The sequence below is a fragment of the Magnolia sinica genome, chromosome 15 (genome assembly GCF_029962835.1).
Source record: "Magnolia sinica isolate HGM2019 chromosome 15, MsV1, whole genome shotgun sequence".
Taxonomy (NCBI): Eukaryota; Viridiplantae; Streptophyta; class Magnoliopsida; order Magnoliales; family Magnoliaceae; genus Magnolia; species Magnolia sinica.
Genome location: NC_080587.1, coordinates 53,559,133 through 53,580,725, shown reverse-complemented (window position 1 = coordinate 53,580,725; position 21,593 = coordinate 53,559,133). Strand labels below are relative to the sequence as shown.

The following is a 21,593-nucleotide window of genomic DNA, read 5'->3' as shown; positions in this document are numbered from 1 at the left end:
TCGATCTTAGCACATTCCTGGTGGAACGATCGGATATTGTAGCGAAACAGGCCCGAGTAGTCGACTGGGCAGCTAGGGTCTACGAACGCATGGAATGCATAGGCCTTGATCTGCCGTTTTTGCTTCTTGTAGGCATCAAAGATGGTAGACATGAGATAGAGCGTGGAGGTGCAGCTAGGGCGTGGGGACCTTCTTCCAATTCAAAGAGAGAGAGATAGAGAGAGATAGAGGTGGGGGTGCGGCCAGGGCGTGGGGACCTTCTTCCAATTCAGAGAGAGAGAGAGGTGGAGGTGCGACTAGGGCGTGGGGGTGAGGTGGAGGCGTGAGAGGGATGTTTGAGAGAGAGGGAATGAAAAAAAAAGGCCCGCGTCAATGAAATAGAAAGGACCCGCGTGGCTTTTTTTCCGTCAGATTTAGCTACGGATATCCAGACTTTAGCTACGGATTAAATCCGTAGCTATATAGCTACGGCTTTAAACCGTAGCAAAATTCCGCCATAGGCTGTATCCTTTGCCCGATTTTTTGGTAGTGTAATCATATTCATGCACCACATTACATATGCCTTTTGGCGATGTGCATGCGCGACCATTAGATGAAGATCGCTGAGGGAGTACAAGCGAGGGCATGCATCATTTATTCATACCATTCCTGCATTAATCAGAGTACTTAGGGATGTTCGATTGTATTGCTTTATCATTATTTCTTGACTGAATTGATAACATGTTAACCTTTGCTTTATTGTTCCACTGAGTTGATCACTCACTCCCACATTACTGGACGGTGTCTTGAATACCAACCAAACCCTGTTGTAGGTTCAGATGATGGCGTAGCCTGCGAGGCGGAGCCAGACTTTGAGGATGATGAGGAGGCGTTCTCATATATGCAGTATTCAGGCGGGTTCTCGTAGACCGTTTTGAATCGTCTAGGCTTCAGGGTTATACTTGTAGTGGACTATTACACTTTTGACATTTTGTATTTTGAAACAATACATGTAATTATTGACCTGGCAATGCATACATACTTTGGGGACCTAAACTAGTTTATCAAGTTATACATATTTGTTTTAATCTTCCGCTTGCGTATTACAACTATCCCTGGATTATGTTTTGCTGATTTGGCTTAATTTTATTCATGTTTTATGCACTAATACAGACAACATTTAATCATCATTAAATATGTTACATAAGTGATGCGTTGGAACTCAGGAGTTGGACTTTTACTCAACCCTCATTTTTCAGGGCATTGCACCATCACCATATAACTTGTTTAGTATAGATCCATGATTCATGCTCATTGCAAATCAAATTAATATTAGAAATCCTCCTTATAGGATCCCAGGATCAAAACCTGGTAAATAAGGGCCGGGAGCCGAGAATGGGGTTCTACGGAGGCTGTCGGCGCCGGATTCGGCAATCGAAAATTTTGTGAGCCCGGTTTCCGAATTTGGGGCGTGACACTAACCATTCTCAGTTGGTGCATATGTTCACTTTTATACATAATTTTGTACATGTGGTCTAAAAAACTTATATAACAAGTATCAACAATATCCTGACCATTAGGTGGGAAATAACAACTCTAGATTATATGGGTCATGACTCACAAATCGGATTGGTGCGGTTTCATTTTGGGTTATTCCAACCAGATAAATGCAACCCTAATTCTTAAATAGTTTTTCTAACAAATCCGATTTCAAGATTGTTAGGATATGGAGTTTGGAAGACTATTTATACAAAATAAATTTAAATTACGAATAAGAGAAAACTTATCAATTTATATAAGTCAAGTCTTGACGTGAGACTTAAAATTGAATTTGCTCCCCTTGGACAGCGTCCCAAGTGCGATGGGTTTCCAGAGCAATCGACCTTTAAGATACAACGACTATGACTCGGTCCCAGCAATGCACTCATTGTACATGGGCTCGAACCACTTGTAGTCTTAACCCGAACTAGAAAAGACTTAAACTATATTTTAACATAAAACAAACTTTTTATTACACACTAAAATAGATGAGAAAAAGTCTATTTATATACTTTGTGGAAACACCTTTTAAGGGTATAGAGACACTCTTTGAAAAAGGGTTATGACTATTGGGTTTAAACTCAATTGGTAGGACTATTAGGCTTAAAAAGACACAACTTTTCAAAATAAAATATGAAAGGATGCAACCTTTCATACTGAAGTGAAAAGATACATCCGTATAACACATGCGCACCTATAGCCACTGCCATGGCCCGTCCCAACAGATATTTTAAAATACTAAATTATTTTAAAAAAAATTAAAATACAACATCATCTACACATGATCACAAATAATTCTTTTTAGAGAAGCTAATGATGATTAGTTAACATCAGTTAAAAGGAGCTAATAATCCAGAAAATCCTCACTCACCTTGGGCCCACAAGGAAAAAGCGGTAAAAGAGAACCCTTGAATATATTTCGTTAATGCTACTTCCAGAAGCTCTTAGCTAGGTAGTGGAAGGACCTGGCCTTACTTGAGAAAACGTAAAATATCAAAATGATTTTCAATGATTTCGTTTTCATTCACGGTAAAATGGTTTAAACAATGGAATATTTTCTTTGTTCCATTTCTAAGGGTTGCAAAAAATTCATTTTTCAAGTACATAAAAGGTGTACAATGAATCAAGAGACCATTTTGGGAGCATGTTTCCACATTAATCAACATTTTCTAACTTCAAATTTTAGTTTTGGGTGTGCTTGGTTGCACCAAATATCATGAAATTTTATTATAATTTACACCAAATTAGATTGATTAATCCTGAAATATTACGATATTTGATTATATTAATAAACCAAATGCACCGTTGCATAAAAAAAAATAATAATAAAATAAATCAAGTACTATCCCACTACTATAATCTTAAATGCTGCACACTCCTTTTAGCCAATGTCATATGAATAGGATGTCTGAACCATGATAAATGTTGGTCCCATAATGGATCTCCCGGGCAAGAAAATCAGGTGGTCCATAATGTCATCTGGGCTTATTCGCAGAATCAATGAACTGTGAATGGTCTGACCGAACACGCAGGTACGGCATACATATTGATGATTCCAGCTTATTTTGATACCATGGGTCATTTGATATCATGGATTTTAGATGGTTAGGATTTGAGATCCAATATTTTCAGTCCAAATGATGTTTGCCACACCCAATATTGTCTTTGGATTCCAAATCCAACTCGTATTAATGAGAATCTTCAAAAGGTCTCCTTTTAAAATCCAAGAGAAAAAGTGGCGTGTAAAATGTGAATTTTCTCGTAATCAGTGACCTTTTTTTATCAGAAATTGCGACCTCGCACGTACAAGTTTGTGAATGTGCGGTGGGTGCAGTATGCATGCAGACAAACTGTCTTAGGGACATACCAATGGATGCGTACATGTGGAAAAAAAAAATGCTTAGGTGGTATGGTCCCACATTCATGTGTATAATACAAACACGTGCATACACATGTATTATCCCTCGTGGACATTGGCAACCGAGCTCACGTGCACTTTCACACGCATCTATTAACCACCTTTATTTGAACTTTTTTTAAACCTTTATTTACCACGGTGGTCTTCTGTTGTATTCTGGTGTGGCAAAAATTAATGCCTGTTTTATACAGTGGCTAAAGAAATAAACTCATGAAGAAATACACTTTAAAAGAAAACCAGCCTTAAAATGGATCCCACGCATTATGACTAGGTAATTTTCACACCTACAGTAGAAATCTAGATTCCAAATTGGGGTGCCTTTTTAGATGACAACAAGACGTCTTTAAATTAATAAACAATAGTCACCTTATTTATGATGTTAAAAGTTATAAAAAATAAAACTAATAACATGTGAAACACTCCATTTCAAGTTTCATGTGAGTTGGATCCTTACTCTTACTCGGGTGGTAGACTCCCAGGAGTTTCAACAACGGGTCAAGGGTTCGAGTACCCACGGTGGTGATATCCCACAGGGTGCATGTGTGGGGTGTGTGTGTGTGCATAAGTGTGTGTGTGGTGTGTGAGTGCGTGTGTAAAAATAAAAATAAAAAAGTTTCAGGTGAGCTGGATCCTAACTCCTGCTCCGGTGGTAGACTCTCAGGACTTTCAACACCTGGTCAAGAGTTTGAGCATCCATGGGTGGTGAAATCCCACTAAGGCATGAGTGTGTGTGCGTGTATGTTTATTTTATTTTTTATTTTTTTTTTTAAATGTTTTAGGTGAGATCAAACGTTGATCCCTAGCTAGCACGCCCCACCTATATTTTGAATTGGATTTTATGTATTTTTTATTTTATCCGATGCCGATTGAAAGACAAGGTGTTCACATGATGGATGGAGTTGATGTTACATGCAAGACAAGGTGGGCCCCACAGAGCTCGTTGTATTACCCACTACTTAAAACAGGTGTTTACACTGAAAGAAGAAGGGCGAAAATATCTAATTCTGAAAACGATATCATATCATTCAATCCACATGAATATACATGGGCATGGTGGACATGATTTCGATTTTTATATTTTCCTCTATTATTTTTTCTTCCAGTATTTAATATCTAGAGTTTCTTTCTTTTTAAAAATATGCATTTATTTATTTATTTTCAAGAAAGGTGGGATCACACTAACTGTATCTTTATTGATACGGAGGATATGAATTTACCTCGTCACTCGTCCCAGACAAACGACATATAATAATAAGGATAAAATGGTATATTTCTAATAACATCAGCTGTCCTATTTCTAGGTAAAAATATGCTGTAACATGATTTTTGGGAAAAGAAAAGTAAACTCTAGTGTGGTAAATGAAGGTACAATACTGGCTCGACAGCAACTCCTCTACGCACGCCTGTTTGGGGACGCAGATTTCCTGCGAAAGCCTTTGCAGGAAGTTCCTGCCCAAGGATGCTGGATGGGGCCACCACCATAGTTTTTGAGAAATATACTTCATTCATCCGTTTTGCAACATAATTTTAGTACAAGCTACTAAAAACGAGTTGGATCCATGACTCAAGTGGGCCACACAAAAGGAAACTGTAGGAATTCAGTTAGAACTATTGAAACATTTATATGACCATAAAAGCTTTGTTTCAGGCTAAATTTTTTGTATTTTCATTCATCCCTGTGTTAATAATCTTATAAATGGTTTGGATGGCATATAAATATCAAGGCAGAGCCCAAGAAGGTTTCAATGGTAGGTATTTCTTTCCCCAATTTTCCCTCTCATGTGGTCCACTTTAGCTTTGGATTCACTTCGTTTTCGGTCGCTTTTCCTAAATGAGCTCACCAAATGGATGAATGGAGTACATTTCCCAAAAACATGGTGGTGAGCCCCACCCAGCATCCTTGCGTAGGAACTTCCTGCGAAAGGCTTTCGCAGGAAATCCGCGCCCCCTGTTTGGCCGGCAGATTGGATGGGATTGGATGATATTCAAGTGGATTGTACATATTTCAAAGTAATGATAGCTGCACCAGTAGATTGGTGCAAGATCTATAAAATTGCTATTTCCCGGGATTGCTATATCCGGTTTGCTTGGCATGCCCGGCCAATCCTGAGATTAAACCTTCCAATCCCTTGAACCAAACACGTCCTAGACATTTTTGAAGGGATTAGGATGGATTGGATGGGATTTAAAGGTAACGATGGTGATGCCAATGGATTGTCCTAAGGCCTGTTTCGACGGTGGGATTAGAAGGAATCATGTGGGATAACATAATTATTACCCATGGACCCATGGCAGGGATTGCCCCCCCCCCCCCCTAGTGGGATAAGATTAATGTCATGCTTTGTTGGTAATTCGGTAGTACATTGAATGGATATACCCACTATTATTTGAAATTACTGAGAATAACAGACATGTATTATATCTAAATTGTTCATTTGTTTTGTAACCTCAGTTTATGGCATGGGCCTAAAAATGAGGCAGATCCAAAACTTATGTGGCCCCAGAGAAGTTTTCAACGGTAAGTATTCAATCCCCGTTGCTTTCTAGTGTGGGGTCCCCTTGAGCTTTAGATTTACCTAATTTTTTGGCCCATGCTCTAAAATAATCTCGAAAAATGGGTGGACGGTGTAGATATAGCCCACACATCATGGTGGGACCTACACAACCTACTAACATTGAGTGAAATTGGCACGGGATACAATGCAATTCCATCATATCTAATTCCAAGCTTTTCCATTCTTCCCAGACATGGAGTGGAATTGGCACGGGACCGGATGAATCCCATCCCACCTAATCCCATCTAATCCCACTGCCCAAACACGCCCGGATTGCTATATCCCGGGATCAGGATCCCGTGTCTGTTTGGCACGCCTCCAATCCCATCCAATCTGCCCGGCCAAACAGGCCCTAAATGGAAAAAAGTCATGAATTCCGCCTATAAGAAGAACCGCAAGAAGCTTAAAGACCACAGCTACTGCGAATTAACGGCGATGCAGCAACAAGAACCGTTGGGAGCTCCGGCCGCAGACATAGGCTCGAGCCAAAATGGCAGTTCCTCCGAAGACAGTGAAGAGAGTGTGGGTGGCGATGGCAACGCGGGGAGGAGAGTAGCCGAGCAGCTTCAAATTCTCAAATCTCTTATTCCAAACATAAAACAGGTTGGAACTCCATCACTAGCATTTTCGAAATTTATGTCTATGTGCAGAGAAGAGATTGACAGTTGGTGGGAGTTGTTAGTCATCAGGCCCTCCACCTCACATGGGACCCACAGTTCATGATCAGAACCGTTCATCCGTTGATTATTTGCATGACTATTCTCCCAATGAATGGTTCTGATCACCAAAGGCAGTGCCATGTACAGTGGTCAGGCCTTTGAAAATCAATCCTTTCTAGAAAGGTTTTGGTTTAAAATGCAATTTTATAAATTTAGAACAATTTTCTTTCTTTTTCCTTTTTCTTTTAGATTCTCATTTTGGTTTAATTTCCCAACAATACCATCTAGCCATTTGTTTGAATTGAAGAGTGCAATTCCAGAGATTTGTAATTACAATACATCCCCATGTATAGCTCTAAGGTACATCGAGTCTAGTCGTTCAATCCAAGGTCATGTTTGGAGGACCAAAACGTTGATACATCCTATGTTGGCTGCCTCAAAAAATCTTCAATATTGAAAGATCCGGCTGCCTCAAAAAATCTTCAATATTGAAAGATCCAAGACTTTTGATCAATGGCCCACGAAACAATAGTCAAGGATCAGGTCCTTGTTCAAAAGATAAAAGTTATAATGACCATAGGATTGAAATATTATTATTTTTTCTTCAAAACTCACCTATAATCTTATTGATAGGAAAAAAAAAAAAAGATATTTCACAACTAATTATAACGCCGCTAAACCCAAAAATAAAAAATAAAAAATAAAAATCCCGAAATCACAAAGAAAAGGAGGAACAAGGCCCATGGAAAGAAAGAAAGAGAGAGAGAAACTGAGCTCACCTTTGATGCATTTTATCTCACTCACCACCACTACCAAAGCAAGCCAAGCTATCGTATGGTATCGGATTATCTGAAAACATGGTTAAAATTTTAATTTTTGGGCATCATCCATGACAATCATATAAACAATTCCGCTCGTTAAAACATGAACCTAGATCCAACAGCTATGTTTCCAATACACCCATTGTATTTCCTGTTATACAAATCATGACATTTCCTTTCATTTCTATTTTTTTCACTAATTGAAAATTCTCTATATAAACATGGCCAAGATCAGACGGATGAGAGATCAATCGTTGAAGAGACCCGAGATTATCTACAGAGAATTCACCATGATACGGATCAGATCGAAAGGGAATTATTACAACAGTCCCAAGGTTCAAGCTCGCTTGGAAGTCAAAGATACTATATATTGGGAGTAAGCTTTCTTTTGTTTATTTCTCCTAATTTTCTTATTTGGCACGTTCATGTACATTAAAATTCATAGACATGCACGTGTTTGCAGCTCACCTTTGCTTATCACGTGTAGGAGTGCACACATGCATGCAATAGTTTCACTTTGCACACGTGTACACTTGTTCCACATGGGTCCACACGTGCATGGAAGTTTTTCTTCATGCGGGTAGGTTGGAGCAAGATGGGGTCATTGCACATGTGAGTGGTCCTCATGTGCATGCACGTGTGGATTGGAATGATGTTGGGTTTGACAGGTGGAGCACGTGTGGCATGTTGGATATATGGAGTTTAGAAAACTATTTGGATAAATTAAAATTAAAATTAAAATGAGAAAATAGAAAACTTATCGGTTTGTAGAAGTCGAGGCATGATGTGAGTCACTCAGCTTGAAATCGAATTTGCTCCCCTTAGATAACATCCTAAGTGCAACAAGTTTCCAAAGCAATCGACCTCCAGGATACAACAACTATGACCCGGTCCCAACTGTGCACTCACTATACACGGGCTCGAACCACTTGTAGCCTTAACTTAAACTAGAAAATACTTAAACAAAATTTTTAAAGAGAAAACTAATTTTTTAATCCATTCCAAAACTTAAAATCAGAAGTCTATTTATAGACTTTGTGAAAACACCCTTAAGGGTGTAAAGACACCCTTGCACAAAGGGTTGTGACTATTGGGTTTAAACCCAAGTGGTGTGTCCCTTAGGCTTCAAAAGACACAACTTTTCAAAACAAAAATTGAAAGGATATAACCTTTCAGTGAAAAGATACATCCGTAGGGCACATGCACACCTATGGCCACAGCCATGGTCCATCCCAACGGATATTTTGAAACACCAAATTATTTTAAAATAATTTAAAATACAATAATCCCCCACATGTTTTAAAATTTTTAACATTTCGGGTTAAGATGGAAGAGTTGTACAATGGTGTCGGTGTCACCATAGACTTGAACCGACATTAGAGTAAGCATGATAAGTCTACAGAATCAGGTGACACTATAGTCTTGAACCTGATTCCTTTTTATGTAGATCGCAAGTACATACCACTCACACAACTTTTCCGCTACAAGTGATTCTGCGGTTCGGTGCATTTCGGCCATCCACCATTACCTGGATTTCATAAGTGCTCTAGAGAATTCGCCTAAATTCTCATAGGAAGCGGCCTCCACCTCCACACCCATATAGGTAAATTTCATCAAGTATATGCAGCAACTGTATACACCACCAAATATATGACTATGGATTCATTAAGAGTTCTAAAAAACTCATCCTTCCGCATTGCTGCTCGTACTGTACACCATAGAAGGGGCTCATTTATATCAATGCAATCATCTACCTCGTGTCTTGTTGTTTACTCATTGAACCTATCGCATAGGATCTCTACTTGTATAGGTTGGGTTACCAACATGGTAGCTCATATATTAGGCTCAGCCCCATTCCCTTCAATGTATCATTGACTAATCTTTTAAATAGTCATTCGGTCCGAGGATCTATGACCCGTAAGCCTTTTACCTCCACCCGTCATTACTTCGTCAGGCTTTCGCCTATTACAGAAAATTTACCATCATTACCTCTCATACGAGTTTGGCCATGTCTTAGTCCTATTGTGGCTAATCATCCTTTCAGATCAGCTAGGGATCATTATAATGATAAGCTATTGCATCACCAACTAGCTACTTAGAAACAAGTCTCTGCTTAGGCTGGTTCATTCTTTTACTCCTCAGTTAAGTATTTGGCAGTCAGTTGCAACCTCTTTGATTATTCATATCTCAAGTCAAAGCACACCGAACTCATTTCTAACCTCACAGAGTCAATAATTACGACTCCATCAAGCAACAGATACTGAGCATCACTTTTATTATGATAGTTGTTGTATCACCGGCTCTGAATATAACCAACTTTCTTAGCCCCGAATGTACTCTTACTATTCAACCAACTTCACTAGCCCACCATTCAACCAACTGGTGGTAAAGTCAATCGAACTTATTGTATCTGCAGTACAAAGAGGCTGGAGTAATCTGTCATGCATAGACATATGACAACTAAAATAGAGTATAGCCTTCATGTAATCATATTACAACATTATCATGTTATCATATGTTCCTTAACACATGAAAAGTTAACCAATTTATCAATTAGTGATTAGAATTTAATACAATCAATGAAATTTTGGTAGCTGAATATGAAGAAAAAGGTCTAAGATCCTAAATAGCTAGGACCTCTTAATCCATGACCAAGCATATTTTGTTCATTTAAACATAGCCCCCCAAAGTGTAGAAGTCTACTAATCATAAAACTGCATTTATTTATAAGTAAACTTATTGTTACACATATAAACATCAAACTTGCCTCCAATAAGAATTGAGTTCAGCTTAAAATTTTCATTGATCGAATAATCATCTATTGAATTTAAACTATTGATCATTTTTTATCTAACTATTCATTTAATGGTCACCAATTAGATCATTAAAACATGCAATCAATTTGATTTCAGACACCTTGTCTCCAAGACTCAAATATCTTACATGTGTCATGTAGCATATGTACATGAATTTATAACATATATCACAAGGTCCTTGACCCCCACATTTTCAAATCTTTATAACTAGTGATGTGATGTTTATCAGATGTTTTCTGTTTAGTAAGGTATCCTAGTTTGATTTAATGCATGCCACATGTACAATTTCTAAGTATCTATGTACCAAAAGGTATTCACTTTGTGATGTTTCACATTACAATGGGCCAACTATAAGATTCAAACAAATCAACTATCGGCCTCACATAAGATGGGTCAAGGGCCACAAGACACATGCAATCAATCTTAACCATTTGTTTTGGGAAGTAAAACAGACTAATAGAATTGAAGTGTGTGAACATACTGATCCATAACTTATACCAGTCCACTTGTCAATGTGTGTACAATACTAATGTAGACTAATTATTATTATTATTATTAATTATACACTACAACCTATTTAATAAGAGAACAAAACAAATATTTTGACTCATGGCATCACAGATAATTTGGATCTAATATGTATGGGATAGATTGATATGTGTTTATGACATAAAGATTATCCTTTTCACAAGGGGGTGATCACGTGATAGACATCCTTGTTTGACTTTCGGACAAAGCCTACTATTCAACCCCACTTGGTAGATGGCTAAGATCTCTCACACCATAATGCTAGCATATGTACTCCAAAAAGTCTTCCCATCATGACTAGACCAGTATGATTTAATGACCACTATATATATATATGGCCTTCTTTATAAAAAAGACTAAAACAATGTGTTGGGTAACTCCTTAGTGTGCACTCGTGCAGTGCATCATGGTATTTTCCTAACCATTTTTAATCATCTGCTTTATCACATAATTACTCATTTCATGCATATTCGTGCAGTAAAGACAAAATCAAAACATAAAACTAAGCAAAATAATGACATATTGTATACCAATAGAATGGCTAAACCATGCACTCATCCACCGCCCATCATCAATGTCATTAGTCATCTTCCTTGAATCCATAAGATGTACATGTATGATTATCTAATGAGAAATATATTGTTAACACACACATCATTAATAATGGGGTACACTTGGAACAATCTTGATTACCAAATGTTGAGTGAGGCCACCTATATAGTTGTATGATAAGTCACTATCAAAGCATACAATTTTCAAAAGGAACCAATGGACCCATTTCAGGAGGTCGACCCCACAAAGAATAGGTCATAAATGGTCCCTAAAAAAATGATGCCTAACATTATGCAGCTATCCACTAATCAAATGGCTAGCATCATTTGTGGAGATTCAAACTTTTCTAATGTCCCACTCAATATGGGTTTTACATTTGGAATTGTTCCGATCATCCATACTAATGACCCAATTTGCAGACTATGAGCGGACAATAAGAACCAACAGACTAGGTTTCCTACAATGATCTCAACAACAAATGGAAACCACATAATTTGTTAGTAGAACACCCAAGCTTTGTGAGATTTAGTAGAAAACTTTCAATGGATCATACCAACCTCCATTAATTGTAAAACCTCTAATATAATCCTGATGACCCGTTTTGACCTTGCACAAGAGAGATTAGATGGCACATGTGAACCTTTGCGTTTCTGATTTGGTGCCATGTATGTGAACAGTTTCTCTAAGTACCTGTGTAATAAGAGTCATAGGCTACCTCATTACAACTTAACCATTAAAGGGTATTCTCCTTATTTATTCCAAATAATAAGGGTAAAAAGGTAATATGATTGACCCAAGCATCATTCTCTCACTCGTATTAACCAATACCATTCCTGCCTAGTTTCCACAAACTAAGAATAGTGGACAACACCATTTATAGCTTTTTTTTTAACCGTCGGTTTCAATTCCATTTATCAGATAAAATGGTGGATATATGTGTATTATATTTAGATATTATCCATTCATTATATATCAAAAACTAGATGGACGGTCGGAGTTGATAAGAAACTTTGCTACTTGTAGAATTCCAGAACGCTTGCGTATGAACCATAGTGCTCTGCCAAACACTATATTAAATTGAAATTCTAACTGATTTGACAATGAAGCACTTCATTTACATGCCTCTCATTATCATGATATTATAAAAATGAGGGCCCCTCTCCCCATATCTGTCAATTGAGTTTTAAGTAATGCACAAAAATGGGAACAAACAAACTTTCTCGGAGTATATAAAGAATAATATCGAAGTCTCATGGCCATGCTGTATTGGATTGTTTTACCCTCTCCCGTCATCACCACCACCACTCGCTCATGGTGGAGAGCAAGTAAATGACTTTCTTCATTAGCCTCAACGCCACTCTCATAGACAACAATGACAATCTGACCACATCAATAAGAATGATTCCATAATTATAGTTGATCCACTATACAATATCATTGCAAAGAGAAAAATGAGAAGATGACTAGGTGAGGATCATAAAAGATCTCGACATTTTTGGTTTGAAGCGAGTACAAATCGTCAAGAGGAATAATATGAATTTCTATAAGAAGCCAGTTTCTTAATTTAATTCACTTGTTATACACGCTAGTTCGAAGGTCACTCACTCATCGGGTGGCAAGGATTGCCAGATTCATGTAATTCTCAAGAAGCGGCCAATGCACAAAGGAGTCCACTAAATAGATGGTCAAAAATGAAAGAAATAGCAAACATTTGTCACATGGGCCTCATCATGTATTTGTCATGGCTTATAGATTAGATTATTCCAATAATCAAGAGCCACACATGTATGCCAGTGGGAATTATAGGTTACTTTCTTCACTTATTTTAAACCTATCTTATGAGTGTACCAGTCTTAACTTTAGGCCACGGGTAATACAAAGTGGCATAATTGCATAGGATGAGCAACCCATAACTCATGTACACACCACATTACAGCAGTTAGAATAGCTGGTTACATCCACTCTTAGAGAATATCATTGATTTAGAAAGTGATGCGATGATATAGAAATGTCTCCATGATAAACTTCCTATTTCAATTTGTCATATATGCAGTCATATATGTGAAGACACATGTATGAGCTACTACAACGAATGAAGACAACTATATTCATAAAACATGTGAACATTTTCATATTAAACTTAAGCATATATGGTCATGGTGCACTCAACTATGTTATCATGTTTCCAAATAGTTTCCAAATAAAAAAGCATATTCGATTTCAAGATTGTTGGATATATGGAGTTTAGAAAACTATTTGGATAAATTTAAATTAAAATTAAAATGAGAAAATAGAAAACTTATCGGTTTGTAGAAGTCGAGGCGTGACGTGAGTCACTCGGCTTGAAATCGAATTTGCTCCTCTTGGACAACGTCCCAAGTGCAACAGGTTTCCAAAGCAATCGACCTTCAGGATACAACGGCTATGACTCGGTCCCAGTGGTGCACTCACTGTACACAAGCTCAAACCACTTGTAGTTTAACCCGAACTAGAAAATACTTAAACAAAATTTTTAAAAAGAAAACTAATTTTTTTAATCCATTCCAAAACTTAAAATCAGAAGTCTATTTATAGACTTTGTGAAAACGCCCTTAAAGGTGTAAAGACACCCTTTCACAAAGGGTTGTGACTATTGGATTTAAACCCAAGTGGTGTGTCCCTTAGGCTTCATAAGACACAACTTTTTAAAACAAAAATTGAAAGAATATAACCTTTCAGTGAAAAGACACATCCGTAGGGCACATGCGCACTTATGACCACAACCATGGTCCATCCCAATGGATATTTTGAAACACCAAATTATTGAAAAATAATTTAAAATACAACATTGCAGGTGGAAACGGAGAAGCTGATGGAGGGAAGATTCGTTATAAAGATTAGATGGAGGAAAGGGCCGGGTGTAGCGGGACACATGCAGCGCGTGATCGATCTCTTGGACGTGAAGATGATTTCCGTCGAAGTTAATGACCAAAATGCCGAGGAGATGTTAACCACCGCATTCGTCAAGGTAATTTCTTCACTTCCTCAATGCGTACGAATGTGGTATAGTGGTGTGAGATCTGAGCCGTCTATCTGGTAGGTCTAAAGCTTTGGATGTTCTTTCCATAAGCTTAAGCTGATCAACTGGTCAAGTGGGCCAAAATGTTTAGACATATGTGTTTTGGAGCCATTGGTTAGGCCTGCATGTAGTTCGGTAATCCAGACCATTGGTTGGTTGAATCCCACTGTGGATGGAGAATGTCTCAGAGATCCATGTGGCCCATATCAAGACATTTGTCAGTTGAATTTAAGTCTTGGTTGCATTTTCCTAACCGTATGGGGCCCACTTGTATATCCACGCTGTCCATCCGTTTTTCAATCTCATTTTAGTACTTGATCTCAAAACTTAAGAAGATCTAAATCTCAGGTGGACCACACCACTGAAAACCGTGGTGATTGACCATTAAAAACTTATTATGGGTCATAGAAGTTTTAGATCAAACTGATCTTTGTATTTTCCCTTCATCAAGGTCTGTTTGACCCTATCAACAGTCTGGATGGAAAATAAACATTACTATGAGCCCTAGGTAGTTTTTAATGGTGGGCATTCAATAACTACTATTTACTGGAGTGTGGTTCAATTGATATTTCAGTATACTTTTTTTTTATATAAAAAAAAAAAACCATGCACGTCAACATGATCTTAAAAAAAGATGGACAGCGTTTTATTTATTTTTTGTTTAGCTTGTTAGTACACACCTAAGTGAGTACACACACTCCATGTTAGCCACCACCACTCAGGACAGCATAGATATATATAAAACATTCATCAAGGTGGACCTCACAGTCAGAGTAACGCCCACTAATGTGTTACATGGGTAACACCTTATCGGCTCCCAGTGGACTGGAGCTTAACCTTGATTAGAATCCAATCTATAGAATGATTGGCCGTGACCCACCTTGCAATGATCTATTTTGTAACGACCTTGGTGTTTAAGTAGGTTAAAACAGCAAGACAGTTCAAATAGTCAAATCTACCTGACATGTTTTCTGATTGAGGTAGAGCCCAAAAATTATAAGTACAATGTTTAAAGATTAATGATAACATCTTTTTATGAATCAATAAAAATTGTCACGTTATCAGTGGTGAAAATAGATGTGACAGCTACAGTAAGTAAAAGTACATGAATCGAAGTCTCAACCAAAATGTCAGAGAGGCTTTCACGTGCGCATCTACCCCAGTAGGAATCCTTTACCTAATGCAAAATTTATGTTTGCAATCTGAGTGGGTACTTACAACGTCACTAATGATGTGGACCAATTATAACGCTGGAAAACAAGATTTTCCATTTGAGGCAAGCAGAAGAAGTCAAATTGGTTGGTGTACCATACTCCATTGATTTGGTTGGTGTGTTGAGTTGGCCGATTTTTTTTTTCTTTACACACACTCACGCCATGGTGGGATTTCACCACCTATGGATACTCGAACCCTTGACCGAGTGTTGAAACTTCTGAGTGTCCACTACTGGAGCAAGAGTAAGGATCTGATGAACTCAACATAGCAACCAAATCACCGAGTTGAGTTCATTGAGTTGGGTTAAGTATATGTTATATCTAAATGACACAAGGTAAAAATGGCAAAGAAATAGTTATTTTGCAATGCAATGCACCAGTTGTATGCTAAATTTCTTTCAATAGAGAATCACTGCCCATCCATTTGGTGAGCTCTAGAGCTAGGCATCAGTCCGGATCGGATCGGATTGGGTCCAACTCGATCCGATTCGAAATCTCAAGGTCCTGACCCGAATTCAATTCGATCCGAGACCAAGTCCGAGTCACCTGACTCAGACCAATCCGAAATGTGCTTTGTCCGATCCGATCCGAGTTCGACTCAGTCAGGAAAATCGAGTTGGATCAGATTGGGCACGGTTAGGATCGATAGTGGGCCAATATGAACACCCGTAGGTCAAAATGAGCATCTGAATCACCAGACCATGGGCCTCCAATGCAAAATCTCACAACTAAGACTACTGCGCGTAAACAACAAACACAGAAAATGAAAAAACATGAAGAAAAACTTGAAGAAAATTTTCAACGGTGAGAATTATTATCACCGCTGCTTCCTATGGTGTGGTCCACTTGAGCCTTGTATCTATCTAAATTTTGGTTCTATACTATACAATGATACTAAAAAATGGATGAATGGTGTGGATAACACTCATACTTCACGGTAGCTACAACACATACATCATTTGGGGCACACAGAACTTGGTGACTTCACTCCTTTAGCAACTCTGGCTACTCAACCTCTGCTAGTATCCAATCCGCATCAACTACTCAACCTCTGTCGTGACGCGGATTCCCTACGAAATCCTTTGGCAAGAAGCTCCAGGGCAAGGATACTGGGTGGGGCCCACCACCATGTTTTTGGAAAATATACTCCGTTCATCCATTTAGCAAGCTAATTTTAGGACAAGCGACAAAAAATGAGGTGGATCCAAGACTCGATTGGGCCACACGAGAGGAAACAGTAGGGATTCAGTGAGAACCGTTGAAACATTTTTATGACTATAAAAGCTTTTTTTAAGGATAATTTTTTGTATTTTCACTTCATCCCTGTGTCAATTACCTTATAAACAGTTTTGATGGCATATAAACATCAAGGTGGAGCCCAGGAAGGTTTGAACGGTAGGTATTTCTTTCCCTATTTTTCCTTCTCGTGCGGCCCACTTTAGTTTTAGATCCACCTCGTTTTTGGTCGATTTTCCTAAAATAAGCTCGACAAACGGATGAACGGAGTATATTTCCCAAAAACATGGTGGTGGGCCCCACCCAGCATCCTTGTGTAGGAACTTCCTACAAAAGGCTTTTACATGAAATCAAATCCGCCCCTAATGACGCACGCAATTTATAAAGTTCGTTGGAAATTTAGGTGGGGCCCACCATGATGTTTTTGAGAAATCTACCCCGTCCATCCATTTTTCCTTATCATTTCAGGGCATCATCCTAAAACTGAGGCAGATCCAAATCTCAAGTGGACCACGCCACAAGAAGCAGCGGTGATAATGATTCTCACCGTTAAATATTTTTTAGGGCCCATCGTGATATTTATTTGACATCCAACCTATAGATTAGGTCATATAGACCTGGATGATGGAAAAAAGAAGAAGCAAATATTAGCTTGATCCAAAATTTTGGTAGCCCCAGGAAGTTTTTAATGATGAGAGTTCAATCAATACTGTGTGGCCCACTTGAGAATTTAATCTACCTCAGTTTTGGGTTCATACCATAAAATTATTTTTAAAAATGTATAGACAGCGTGGATTTATCACTAACATCTTGGTGAGACCTATCTAGCATTTAAGCGGAATAATTTTATGTGAAAAGGCTTACACCGCATCCTTCAGAGAGTGGGTGAAAAGGTGTCCGAGAGAAGGAAACTCGCTTTTTTAAGCTCCCGCTAAGAGCGCCTTCATTTGACCGTCTACCTTATCCGATGGTTAATAAGAAGGTTCGCACGTAATGACGTGGAAACCGATGCATAGCTGAGCGTTCTTTTATATACACACACACACACACACACACACACACACACACACACATATTACTTATATCTAGTCTGAATCGGATTCAATTGGATCGGATTACGGATCGGATCGGGTTGGATTAGGGCCAATTCGAACTCGACCCAAAAAGATTTCGGTCGGATCAGGTCGAATCGGGTAGATTTCGATCGAATCGGGTCTGATTGGGTAGATTTCGGTCAGATCGGGTCTAATCGGGTCGGATCCACCGGGTCGGATCTGTTTTGCCCAGCTATAGTGAGCTCCTTGTAAGTCTTGAGCCGAAATTAAGAGGGATACAAAGATCAAGTGGATCACACTGCAAAAATCAATGAGTATTAAACTTCTATCATTGAAACCCTTTTGGGGTGACGGTAGTTTTGGATTGATAAGATTTTTTTTTCTTTATATCACTCTTTGTGGCCTTATGAACAAATTGAATAGAAAATAAACATTATGGCGTGCGCTATGAATATTTTAACGGTGAGAATCATTGTCCCCACTATTATTTGTAGTGTGGTCCGTTGAGATTTGGATATGATTCAGTTTTGGGCTCTTGCTCTAAAATGATCTCTCTGAACGGTGTGGATATAATAAATACATCATTGTAGGGCGGTGTTACTTTGATCTCAAGAGCGTCTTCACACCATACCTACCCACACAAACCTTTTGGATGGTGTGTGGTACACCAGTCATTCCATTTCCTAAGTAGAGGATCCAGATTCCATCTACCCAGAAGCGCAGCTCAGTGTAGGTACGTGTCGTGCAAAGACGAGCGGGCGGACGCTCCGAGTTGTAGGAACAATTTAAAGGAGATCAAAGTTACATGGCCCCAAAAGGATGTATTTATTATATCCAAACTGTTCATCAATTTTACAATGCCATTTTAGAGCATAATCTAAAAATGAATCATATCCAAAGCTCAAATGAACCACACCAAAAATAGAAACGGGAGAATAATTTTCAACCTTAAAACATTCATAGGGCCCACCATAACGTTTATTTTCCATCCAATCTGTTCATAAGATAAAAAAGACCGGGATGAAGAGGGAAAACAAATTTCATATTGTTCCAAAACTTCTGTGACCCCTAAAAGGGTTTCAATGGTAGATGTTCAATCCCTCACTGCTTTTTTTAGTGTAATCCACTTAATCATTATATCTGTCTTATTTTTTGTTTCAAGCCTTACCGCGGGTTATTCAAATGGATAAACAGTTTAGATATAGCACATACCTTATGATGAGACCCACAGAACTTGCTCACATCAATACACCAGCTACATAACTGGTGTGTGGTACATCAGCCAATCCGTTTCCCATCTACCCACATTAAGATGGGAACCATAATGTAAAAATCCAGACGAAAACCTGTCGGTTAGAATGCAATTGGAAAATAACAATTGATGGTCACATGTGGTTCACATGATAGTTGGGTGGCCTAAGTTATTGGACACATCGAAACTATGGTTGTGGATCAGGGATCATATTCGGCAATCCAAACCGTTGATCCAACGAGTTCAAAAAGCTTCAAACTTGAAATATTTTAGAATAATGGTCAAGGAACAGTCCATATTCAAAAGGAAAGAGTGATGGTCCAAATACTCCAATTGAGGAGTTTTTCTCGGTATTCTCTATCGCGGATAATGTCCATTGTATAGATGATTTAGATCATTGAAACATACATGAACCAATGGCTGAATCCTCGTGGTAAACCTTGTGCGTCTCTCACAATAAAATTACATTGTTCAGTTCTTACACATGCCTGGTTGTCATGGATATCCCCTTGTGCAAATGCATGTGAGTGGTGTATGTGCGGCCAGCAAGATCATCTATCACCCTGGTCCCCGCACGTACAGTTGGGCAGTAGCGGTTCAATCAAGAAGATATGTCTTATGCAGGCCACTGGTCCCAGAGTAATTATGACAAGGACTGTTGGGTTTCCAAACACGGGACGCGGATTAGCTATGACTGGTTAGGTAGCGATGATCTCTGTGTTGTATCCACACAGTCCATTCATTTAGAGAGACCATGCTAAGGTGGACTTAAGAAGGTTTCATAGTAGGAATTTCTTTTCGACTTTTCTCTCCCGTGTGAGGTTTGGATCTGCCTCACTTTTTTAACTCATATCCTAAAATGAGCAAACAAAACAGATGGACGGGTGGATTGATCACAAACATCACGGTGGGTCTCACCTACCTTACCAGCGCAGGAACATTCCTAGGGAAGCCTTCCCCAGGAAATCGGCGTCCATCCAAACACCACCTAATGGTATCTGTCCCTGTGTCCCATCAACCATACAAAGGGAAGGTGGAAAGTGTCAGCGGAGACCCGTCGGATGGTGCGATCCTCCATCCAATGCTTGGGTTCCAACTGAGAATGTTTATGTTTGGTGGAGCCGGTCCTCAACCAAATTAACTAGGCCTCAATCAGGCGAAATCTTTTGTGTATGTAATAAATCCAAGCCGTTCAATAGGTTGTGCCCATTGTGAGGATCACCTTGTGCAAAAATCATAGACATCCACTCTACGAGCAGACCACACTTGTATTTTTCTATTTATTATTGGCTAGACATTGTTTTCTATGGTATGGCCCACCTAATAAGTAGATGAAGGTGATTTTACAATAGAAATTGCTCATGGTGGGGCCACCCTATTAGAAGGGTTGGATGTCACATGCAATTAATAGATTAGAAGCTGTCCGTTGGGTGGTCTAACCTGTTGGACTTGACACCTCTAAAGAGACTGTAACCTTCCAAAAAGATTTCTTGCAATTTTTTTTTTTTAAGCCGTTGATTATAATCTATCAACTGATTGATCATTACTGAGGCTGATTGGAATTTATTTCTTCTAAATGGGGTTTGAAGGTGAAGAAAGATATGCAGATGACTGAAGAAGGGCTCCAAGATCTGGTCATCAAGGAGGCTCAGCGGTCTGGTTTGTCACCCTAGCATCCTAAATGTGGGGCCCACTTAGATGATGTATGGATGGATAGATGGACGACAATGACAGTGGGGACCATGGAAAAGATGAGATGCACGTGATGTCCATATGATCATGATGTAATCTTATTTAGTTTATGCATCATTTCTATTCATTAATGTAAGGGATCCAACTACTTTTTCGAAATACTGGGTCTTTATTTTCTTGTTGTTTAGGCAAGTGACCTGAGTTGCAGCACACGTTAGGATCGGGCCCTTAATTAGGTGACCACAAGTATTGCAAGTGCTAGTGTGCATGATTCCTGATGAGTGAAACGGCTCAATTTTGGTCTTGTGCCTGATCAATGTGGGCCTACTTAATGAGTGGCATGGATCTTGCACATGTGCATTATGATGACACATGTGTCTCAAACTGCCATTTCAATCTCTCTCCTCAGGCCATACCATTTTGCTTGGTTATAAAACATAAATCATAATTCTGCTATGTAAGAAGAGAAGACGAATAAAATATATGACTCTTGTGCATTCAAAGTTTATATATATATATATATATATATGATGCAAATCACAATCACATTTCACACTTACATTTTCTGTCTCTTTTTAAAAGAACAATCCATGCATTATTTCCGGCATTTCTTTTCCAATTCAGGACTGATTGGCCCAGTTACGGCCAATTCCAAACTCTGAACAAAGTGTAGCCGCCCTACCACCAAAGCTAGACTATTCAAAGTGATCAGAACCATT

General features: G+C 38.7%; 1 protein-coding gene across 1 annotated transcript; it reads left to right on the top strand.

Moving 5' to 3' along the window:
• The first annotated feature begins 6,357 nt into the window (after nucleotides 1-6,357).
• LOC131227874 (uncharacterized) lies at nucleotides 6,358-21,178 on the top strand. The gene is made up of 4 exons (XM_058223705.1): nucleotides 6,358-6,594; nucleotides 7,707-7,847; nucleotides 14,201-14,374; nucleotides 20,772-21,178. Exons 1-4 carry the CDS (start codon nucleotides 6,361-6,363, stop codon nucleotides 20,853-20,855), a joined length of 633 nt encoding a protein of 210 aa, XP_058079688.1. The 5' UTR covers nucleotides 6,358-6,360; the 3' UTR covers nucleotides 20,856-21,178.
• Nucleotides 21,179-21,593: the final 415 nt, after the last annotated feature.

What these genes read in the sequence shown, in the direction of transcription:
- LOC131227874 (XM_058223705.1), top strand. Translation starts at nt 6,361, where the DNA reads ATGAATTCCGCCTATAAGAAGAACCGCAAGAAGCTTAAAGACCACAGC. An exon ending in TTATTCCAAACATAAAACAG is followed by an intron (nt 6,595 to 7,706) that starts GTTGGAACTCCA and finishes GGCCAAGATCAG; the next exon opens with ACGGATGAGAGATCAATCGT. An exon ending in TAACCACCGCATTCGTCAAG is followed by an intron (nt 14,375 to 20,771) that starts GTAATTTCTTCA and finishes TGGGGTTTGAAG; the next exon opens with GTGAAGAAAGATATGCAGAT.